Here is a 10,142-nt window from a genome sequence, read left to right on the forward strand (position 1 = left end):
AAAAAAAAAAAAAAAAAAAAAAAAAAAAAAAAAAAAAAAAAAAAAAACTTCCAATCGGCTAAAAAATTATTAAGACAATCTTAATTTCCAAAGAGAGTAAAATTTACAAAATTATAATGCAGCCACTACACCATGCTGTTTAGGCAAACGGTTCAGTAGAAAAAGTACCTATATATTGATAATTAACAAACTCTAAAATATTTCAATTTGAATTAGGAAAAACATTGAGTTATTTCTTCCTTAAAAATTCAAGTTAAAATATATATATATATATATTAACGGAATTGGGTTAAGGTTCTCCAAGCACGGTGGTTTAGGAGTTGAACATTAGAGGGCAAGAAAAATAATGCTCTGATGGAAAATGGCTTCAATCAAATAACACGATAAGGGGAACCGAACCCCAAACTGCAAAAAGGAACTTCAATCCCAAACTAAGGCTTTGTCTAGTTGGGTCCTTTTTGTTCTTGGAGGGCTTGTTTTCTTCTATTTTGGTTATTTTTGGCTTTGAATTTTTACTGAAGTGAGGTGTTTTGTTCTAATCACTCTCTGTGGGAGTTTGCATACTCGAGCTTTATAAATTTTTTCATCATTTCAAGGACAGGGTTTTAGTAGGAAAAAAAGGGGAAAGAAAATCAAGAAAAAAGATTAAAAATAATTACATTACAAAATTCAAAATAAAGTTTGTTAAGTAAAATTTCATTAAGCTTCCCAACTCAAACAAAACATAAATAGTTCATACTTATTCATGTCTTACATTTGATACCTGTACAAATTGTTTCGTATAATTTTAATTATACTATTAGCAACAACAAACATAAACTACATTTCACAATAACCATGAAGGAAATAAGGGGAGAGAAGAAACAATGAGACCAGTGATCTGTCTTATTGTAAACAATTATAAGGAATAAATGTATACAGAAAAGATAATATCCTGTTAACTGTCAAATTGCGTTTCATTATTCTATACACAGCTTCCATTTTAAGGCTTTTAATGCTCAATGAGAATCTAACTGACCAGAAACTTACCGGACATTATCTACAGAAAGCTGATCCAGAACCATTCCTATCAAGTTTGGATTGAACTTTGAAGGCAAAGACGAACCAACTAGCCAATCCTCCGGAGGATAGAACTGTGACAGATTCCAAAGCAAGCATTTAGACTTTCTCATCAAACACTGCCTTTTATTTAATTTAAGAAACAAAAGCTTTTTCCGTGATGAATTCAGCACCAAGGAGTTAAGTGAAAGCTAATTCAATAGGTAAAAATAAAATAGAGGAGATATTCAATGTGTTATTTTCTTAAATATTGGAATTTGATCATGCTCATGCCATTTCACCTGCACGTCATGTCATTCTAGTACCCATGTTTATGCCTATGTTTGCTACTTCAATGGGTACAAATAAAATATTAGAGATAGCCAATGTTTTATTTTTGACTAAATTATAGAAAATACTCTATCTTTGTACTTCGATTCAATTATTAGAAATTTCAGAAACTTCTAAATTTTTAAAAAAATTTAAAATACTTTTCTATGGATTCTATTAGTACTTGCTTTCAAAAGCAGTCCTGAAATTTCAAAAGTTTTATGAATACACCCTTAAACTTTCAAAAAAAAATTTCAAAAAGTTGTATTAATACCCTTAATATTCCAAACAAAAGTTTTAAAATGCTCTGTCTTAGTATATAGACAGAAATCATTTATCTACACTCCACCTCCCTCTTCTTACTTCAATTTATGGCTTCACACTTTCCTATTTTCCTTTTTTTTTCCTACCTTCTTCTATACCCTCTTACTCCCCTTCTTTCCCAATCTCTTAAACTAGCTCCTTCAATCAAGAAATATAGGCTATAGCGAAGAATAATAGAACCATAAAGGAACCTTAGGATTTTTATGGTTTAACAAGATTGTACTTAGCAGTTGAGTTGAAATTTAGTATATTTATGATTGCTTAAGCAAGGTAAAAACAAAGAGAAATGGAGGAGCTTTAGAGATTAAGGAACGAAAGAACGGGATTAAAGTGTATAAAAAATGTGAGAGGAAAAATATGAGAAATGAAGAAATGTTAGGCCATGGATTGAAGTAGAGAAGAGAGAGAAAATGGAAAAAGGAAGTGATGGAGTATAGATAAATGGTTTCCGTATATAAACTAACAATAATGACGTTTTTAACCTCTTTTTTTCTTTTTTGTGAGGTTAAGGAAATTGATGTAACTTTGAAAGGTTCATGGCTGTTTTTGAAATGAGGTACAAACAATTTTCGTCTATATACTAACGATAAGGATATTTTTTTAAAACAAAGTACTTACGTTTTCCATCCACAAACTAATGGAAAGAGTATTTTTGAGAGTTTTTTTAAAGTTAATAATAATGAAACTTTGGAACGTTTAAGAGTATTTATTAAACAAAGTACTGACTATTCGGCCTTTATTTTTTAAAAAATGAAATTTGATCATGTTCATACAATTTCATCTGCATGTCGTGTCAAGCTAGTATATCATGTCTATGCCCATGTTTTAAAACCTTTAGTGCATGTAGACAAGGAATCTAAACGACAGACCAGAGGAACAAGGGAGAAACTTTTTGACCCACATGCGTGGTTTTAGGGTCATTCACTGAAGTTTACGTCTAAAGTTAAATAAGAGCAAACTATTCTTTTGAACTCTGAAATTTGGGGTTGACACTAATTTCCAAACTTGGGAAAATAGTTTGAAATGGTCTCTGAGTTCAAATTGGCAGATCATGTGGCAATAAGACTACGAACAAATCAGAATCTGTCTACATTCTATTACTTGCTCGAATGAACATAAAACCAAATACAATTTAAAAATGATACTCGAGAAGAAAACAATGGAAGGAAAAATGATACTCCAGCCACCATGTTTGTTGTATACGGCGGCTAGTTTGAAGTGCAGGATACTCAAAACGACTAGGCAATTTTTCAATAAAAGACAACACTTGGTGAATGAAACTTGTCGATCATTTCCAATGTATTTCATATATTAAACCCAGAAGAAGACAGGCCAAGTTTTCAACACAGAGGAAGCCTCCCGCAGTTTCAAATCTCAAACAAATGTTAGAGGAAGGCCAAGGGAGGTTCTCCCTTCATTACCTAAAACGAGAGACCTCCCTCATTTCAAATCTAAATGATCTTCGTTTGTTCAGATCTACAACGAGGGAAACTAAACGAGGGACCATCCTTCATTACCTAAAATGAGATGCCAACTTACATTGTCCACTCATAAAAATAATGTCAAATTATCAAGTCTAGTTAGGACAAAGCTAACACATCATTTTTCGTTAGTCAACTAAAGGTTAATATGGACTCAAGCACTACTTAGAACCATTTTTCAAACCTAGGGACAAAAAGTGTACCTGTGAAAACCTCAATGATTAAATAGATACCAATTTCAATTTTAAGAACCAAAAGTGTATTTTGCCTATTAAAGTAATGCAAAAGAGAAGGAGCTTTAAAATCTAGGAGAAGTAGTGGAAAAAGACAACTGGTTAGAGTAAAAATTTAAACACTTAAGAATGGATAAGACACAGTGAGCATTCAAAAGATTGATATTGGTATCTTTTCACCAAATAATTACGAAGGCCACCATACAATAATACACAGCGCAAATATAGAACAATGTCCAGCCAAATCAAAAATTTCAAACCTAGGCTAGGCAAAAAAAAAATAAAGAATAACATGCTGTTCTCCTATGATTTATAGAAATAACAAGAAATAAAGAGAAAAAATCATTCCACAAATTTTATGACGAATGGTTATTCGAAAAAATTATAAATACCTGCATATTTAATGAAAGATTGACTACATAGTCAATTGGACGAATTTTATCTTGATAATGGAACTTCGTCTCACAAATAGCTGAAAGCTTGATAAAGGTAGAGTTGTCTCAGAATCTTTGTGAATCAAAAGAACAATAATAACTACATAAAAAATGTGGACTGTAAATAGGAAGCAAAAACGGGAAATTTTAATTAAAAGATGGCCATGTCACACATTCTTTTTATTTAATACAATAAAATGTTGATATTCTCTTATTTCAAGAAACTAAATAACTCATCATCTGCCAAGCTGTATGCTTAAAAATATAAAAGAAATAAATGAATAAATTTTGGAAAAATATGTGGATGGGAGTTCCCTCTATATTTTCTTTCATGGCGTCTGCAATGTCAAACACCATAAGAGGTTTCAAAAAATCCAAAACCCCGCCCTCCAAAAGTTAACAAACACACACACACAGAAGTACAAAAATCTATGCTGCTCAAAATTACTTTAATTAGCTTATAGCATGCTAAAGGGGTTATAGTAATGCATGCACATACCTCATCAAATATCCATTGGCAAATACCAGATTCCTTCAAAAGGCTGATGTATTTAAAGAGAAGCCCAACAACATCCTGCATGTGTTCTACAACGACATCAAGGGAATAAAATTTCAGATTAAATTAAGGATAATTATTAGAAAGAGAGAGAAAGCGAGTAAGTACCTTGACCAACATCAGTGAGATCTATTCCTACTTTGAAAAAGGAAAAATTCATCGTGGAATCAGATTCCCCGGCTGAGAGACCTGTTGCCCACCCTGTATTATTTTCCCCCACAATATAAATCAAATCAGTTTTTTAAAAAAACGATCATAATAATTAAGGCAATGAATTTTTTTATAAGAAACAAGAAACTTTTCATTCAAGAAGGAAAAAAAAAAAAGGACAACCTGATGGGCCGACCAAGGGGCCCCTCCCCAAAGGCAATTAATTACAAAAACACCTTTCAATCTAAGCTGATGAAGAAAGTGAAGTAATTACAAAGAGCTTGTGTTGGCTATTCCAATTAGAGGCCATGAACTTTACACAGTCACCAAAACAAAAAAAGAGATGAACTTATCTTTAACAATTATATAGCCTCTTTCCTTCCAAATTCAAATCAGCCACAAAATAACCTTAACCATGTTAGTCCACTGATATAGGCATACATACTTTTTTTCAATAAAAAAACCGCAAACAGCGAGAAAGGCTCCACCAACATAGAGTGGGTAACCAAAAAGAAAACAGAAATTTACAAAAGGAAACCCAAATAAATAATAGTTCAACATGGAATTAATTAAGTTAAACCGAGGATATTCACTCCAACATGATGTCGTCTAATATAATCAAACAAACAACTCAATATATGAAAGTTGAAGTCCAAATCTCGCTCTTGAAAGTCCAAAACTTTTTGTTAATATGTACAAAAACGCACCTAATGTTTTAAGAACATAATACAAGGATCCTTCTCCTTCATGGCCAATAAGATGACCCAGATACCGGCATGGCCCTTCCTTGTAATGATGAATCTCAGGAGTTATTGGCCAAACAATTCTCAATTTATGACCTTGTTTAATTGGGATGGCTCTAACAAGAACCTGAAACGCAGAGAAAAAAATATACGGTGGTAACCAGAAGTAGTCACAATTTTTAATAAGAAACAAAACCCTTCCAAATAACGAGAGACAGCCACTTCAAAATCCATATAATAAACATCGGGAAGCAATCACATCAAAATTAAAAATCAAGTCCATAGCATACATAATCCTTTGTCAGCAGATCATTAGGCGTGATGCAATACACATACCTGAAGATGTTCTGACATGCATGGCTGACCAGGAAAATTGGCGCGATTGCAGTTATTATTTGGAATATCTTGAAATATGTTTTCCACAAGGCTTTGTACTTTATCGAGGTTTTCTGAATATGGTAAAAATAAGGGATTCATACTTTATCAAGGTTTTTGGAATAAGGTAAAAGTACGAAATTTAAGTTGCTATTGTTTCATTCTACACAGTACAAAACCCAATTTATAATGGGCCGGATGAGTACTAACCTTTTGCATATACAACCAGATGCATGACATTGGATGAATAATTATTTTTATAAAATTTTAGAAGTTCATGCCTTGTATCCAGCCCTTTAGCTTTTGGTTGAACCTCTAAAGTGTCCCAATTCCCTGTGTAAGTAAAAATGTCTGGCACAATAAGGATACTTGTGGCCTTCTAAACGCCACCATCAAAGTGTAAACAATATGAAAACCGAGAGGTAATTGCATGAGCTAGAAGACTTTCCCCGGAATCATTAAATAGTTAAACTAATTCTAGAAATATTATCTGCCAGAAAAGTAGTCAATGTTAAAGTACAACTATTTTTTTTATGTAATTAAAAGGGAGATTTCTTAACTTGAACAATTTAATGAGGACGAAGATAAAAACCCAATGCCCCAAAAGTAAATAAATTGAACTTTCTTTGTCCACATGCGAATAATTCATATATTGAGATATGCAATAAAACTTGTCGACTTATTAAATCAATCAAATGCCAACTCTTATGAAATCCATATAATGTTATAACCTGTGCTGAATTTATGAAATGGATGACTTTCAGAACTTATATGTCTCTGAAGCTGCATAAAGTGATAACTTTTGGTTAGAAAGGAGAAATTTCTCTAAATATAAACAAGTCCAAACTTCTGACTAAAGAAAAAGGGTAATTCTTAAAGATTTCATTTCATTTTCAGAATATTTTATCTTTACTTATATTAGATACTAATTTTATTGTATCTTATATTTGTTAGCTATTTTTCTTTACTCATTTTATCTATTTACCTTTTCTGAAGTTTCTTTTGTATTATCTTCTTGTAATTTGAGTTTTAGTGAATACATTGAATTTTCTTCCAAAAGCTATAATACTATTAAGTATTATGATTAGAAAACTATCAAGGTAACATTTATACGGTTGAAAATCCTACGGTTCTGGAAAATTCCCTCTCTACGTTAACCATTCTATCAATTTGTTTCCATATTTCTGCAAAGCTGTACAGGATATTTCCTCAATTATTTTTCATGTTCATACGGAACATAGTCAAGCTACACAGTTATAATATAGGTCTTTCACAACAAAAAAAGGGTTCTTTATGGTTTGCAAGAGACTAAGGAGAAGAAATTTGTAGAGAAGTCATGCTTGGTGTCATGATCAGTCAAGCATAGATTGCGACAATGAACAAAAATAAAAACAGAAACATTCTGCAATACTTATGATGCCTTATGCACAAATTAACCAAAGAAAGTTGTAGAAAATTAAGTGTGAAACAATCCAGTACTTGAGCATGGATTGTGATGACTTACAAGCGAGGACTTAGTTATAAGCCAAGGCAAGGTTGGGGTTAGGGATTATATGGCCAAGTGTTTACGTTATACAAGTGACTCAAGTGGAGCACAGTGCTCTCCATTTTTTTTCTTTTTCTGTTTTTGTTCTTAACTAGCATGAATGGAATTTGTTGGTTAAACCCACCCTAAATTTGGAAATAATTTCACCAAATATAGGCTCATCAATTTATTTTTCCTTAGACAACCGGAGATTTCCTTCTCCATTTATATTATATATTTATGACGATATTTGATATACAGCATATTTTATTACCTCTCCGTGGGCTCTTAACTCTAATTTGTTTTGTAATTCTCCTTTATTTTTTAAACCATAATAAGTTTTTTGTACTAGCCACTTTTGATTTGGATTTCTTGAGACCACTTTTGTATTTTTCTTTTTCATCCTTAAGTTGACTTATCATTAAAAAAATATATATACAAATATGAACCAAAAAATAAATAAATAAATAAATCTACTTCCAAGTCAGCTTTACTTTGATTCTTCTTGATGAAAGTTGGCTTTCATTTAATTTTTTCAAAAAAAAGAAAAAATTGTCTCTAAACTTTGGAGGTCGTACCAATTAAAACCTCAAACTAATAATTGTATCAATTTAAACCCTCCATTTGATTTATAGATATTTTTTCTTAATTTTATTTAAAATCAACTCAAAATCACATAAGAAAATCATTCTTCTCCAAAAATCCCACCAATATAGGAAAAAAAAATTATCATGTAATTCCTTCTAAATAAGTAGAGAAAAATAGAGGAAAGGAACAGATGAGTCGCTCATATTCAATGAAAACTCACTACTATCTATTTGATTTTTGCAATTTTCTCCAATTTGCATTAATCCTTACCTTTAAAGAAGTGTTATACATAATGTCCAATAAACATATCTTCAGTTGGTACAGAAATGGGATCCCCAGTAGAGGAACCTCTTTTGAATTACGATGCATCTACTCTATAAAATTGGATATATTTATTTGTTTCAAATTCTTGTTGGGTTAATCTGAGTACTCATTTATTTTTCATTTCACCAGTCTCTAATCTCAATAATACTAGTAATGGTATATATCTTGCATTTATTGTACATCCAAATAAGAAATCATGGGAGAAATAATTACCTGGTGCATTCTCCAGCCATCAGACAATAAATTCTTTTGATTCTCTGCAATTAAATGAAGCTTCCATTCAGAAAGATGAGAGTAGAAGAGGCCACACATAAAAAACAAATGTAAAAGTTACTCATAATATAAATTATAGAGAAAATAAGATTTACGACCCCTAATACTTTACTTTCGTCTGTTGGGACACTGAGTTTCCAAAGCTCACAATTTAAACCCAGTTTTTACTTTATTACTTTGTTAGTTTATTAAATTATTAAATTAATTACAAAATTTAAAATAAAAAAAGGTCCAGTCTTTTTCTTCCTTTTAACTGGAACCCCATTCATCAATTTTTATGCATGCCAGCAAAACCGAATCTAATATGTTTTCAGCTGCATGGACCATTTATACATTTTCAACATCAAGTGTTTGATTGTAAGGTTGAAGACTCGCAAATCAAATAGATTAAATGTCAAAACCCAAAATATCAAATTGGGTTTTTTTTAAGCAAAAAAACAAAAGAAATATATATATATATATATATATATATATATATATCTTATTGTTGATAGATGATGTTCAAGGAAACTACCTACCCGAAAGAAGGAAATAAAAAAACAACCACCAAATTAAAATATGATGTACACATGTATTACCAGAATCAACCGCTTTGATTTCTCTCATTGTAGCATCAGGCGACATTAAAGGTTTGATGAAAAATTGAGCAAATCTGGAAGTAGAAAAAGGTAAATCATAATCAGACAACACTGTGCAGGCAACGAGAAGAAGTGAAATACGATATACCTGTCCAAAGCCTCCTCAAAACAATCAACATTGACCTCAAAATAATAATTTGTCTGCTCAGATGCCGTAAAGGCATTCATGCTACCTCCATGCTATATGTCAACAGAAAAAACATAAAAACATATTCAACAAAGCATGCACATGAAGAATTGAGAGAGTAATTTGACAAAAAGAAAACAACTAAGGTTAAAAAAACATTTTTTGCCCTGAACTTTTGTGAAGTTAGTCCCTGTATACTCACAATTTTGTAACAATATAGTCTCTGAACTTTAATATGTAACATGTTTATTTAGCCCCTTGTACTTTCAAATTTGTAAGATGTAGTTCCTATGGTGAAAAATATTTATTGATGTTTCATTAGATTTCTTTCATATGTAGCTTGTAAAATTATTAGGAACCACATGTGTTCATAAACTATAAAGATTAAGTCATTATATAAAAAACTGAAACTTCAATTTGATCGATAGGAGTTCTAACGAACAAAGACTAAATTGTTATATACTTGCTTATAGACTGCTACAGAAATGAAAGTAGATGTACCAAATTGATATAAACTAAAATTTAGGAACTAAATCATACTTTTTCTACTAAAAAAATTAGGGACCTCAAGTATTGTTCAACCAACTATTGATGACAATTAAAAGAAAAACAGAATAGGAAAATAGAGAAATTGTAACATTCAAATCAATAGGGATCTCAATATTATTTTTAAAATAAGCCTTAAAAAATAAATAGAGGACTTATTACGTTCTAGAGCTACAACTATACAGTCAATAGTTAAATTACCATTAATTTCAATAAAATCATTTCCCATCTAAAAAAATTACCATCATCTCAAAAATTTTAGCCATTAAGTAGGAGTTAATTTGATCGTTTACACTATTTCAAATACTGCCTCCAACGTGTGAATTTGAATATTTGGTTGGAAAGCAATCAAAAAATCTTTAAAGCCAAATCAATTTAGGATCCTCTTGAGCTCATCAAAATGAAGCTTCAAAATGGTGTTATTCGTCTATTCTTTTTTTTTTTTTTTTTTTTTTTT

The 10,142-nt window shown here is 31.1% G+C and overlaps 1 protein-coding gene across 1 annotated transcript in view; it reads right to left on the reverse strand.

The window, feature by feature from the left end:
* Nucleotides 1-10,142, reverse strand: part of LOC111441824 (insulin-degrading enzyme-like 1, peroxisomal) — a 22,647-nt gene that overhangs the window by 6,730 nt on the left and 5,775 nt on the right. The window contains exons 5-15 of the mRNA XM_023078960.1: nt 9,101-9,192; nt 8,953-9,026; nt 8,315-8,358; nt 6,396-6,447; nt 5,875-5,997; nt 5,626-5,738; nt 5,254-5,416; nt 4,505-4,597; nt 4,340-4,425; nt 3,799-3,885; nt 1,030-1,133 (exon numbers count right to left, since the gene is read on the reverse strand). Coding sequence (XP_022934728.1) covers nt 1,030-1,133; nt 3,799-3,885; nt 4,340-4,425; nt 4,505-4,597; nt 5,254-5,416; nt 5,626-5,738; nt 5,875-5,997; nt 6,396-6,447; nt 8,315-8,358; nt 8,953-9,026; nt 9,101-9,192 — 1,031 coding nt within the window. The remainder of the gene's footprint in view (nt 1-1,029; nt 1,134-3,798; nt 3,886-4,339; nt 4,426-4,504; nt 4,598-5,253; nt 5,417-5,625; nt 5,739-5,874; nt 5,998-6,395; nt 6,448-8,314; nt 8,359-8,952; nt 9,027-9,100; nt 9,193-10,142) is intronic.

This window comes from Cucurbita moschata, unplaced genomic scaffold (assembly GCF_002738365.1).
Source record: "Cucurbita moschata cultivar Rifu unplaced genomic scaffold, Cmos_1.0 Cmo_Scf00004, whole genome shotgun sequence".
Lineage (NCBI taxonomy): Eukaryota > Viridiplantae > Streptophyta > Magnoliopsida > Cucurbitales > Cucurbitaceae > Cucurbita > Cucurbita moschata.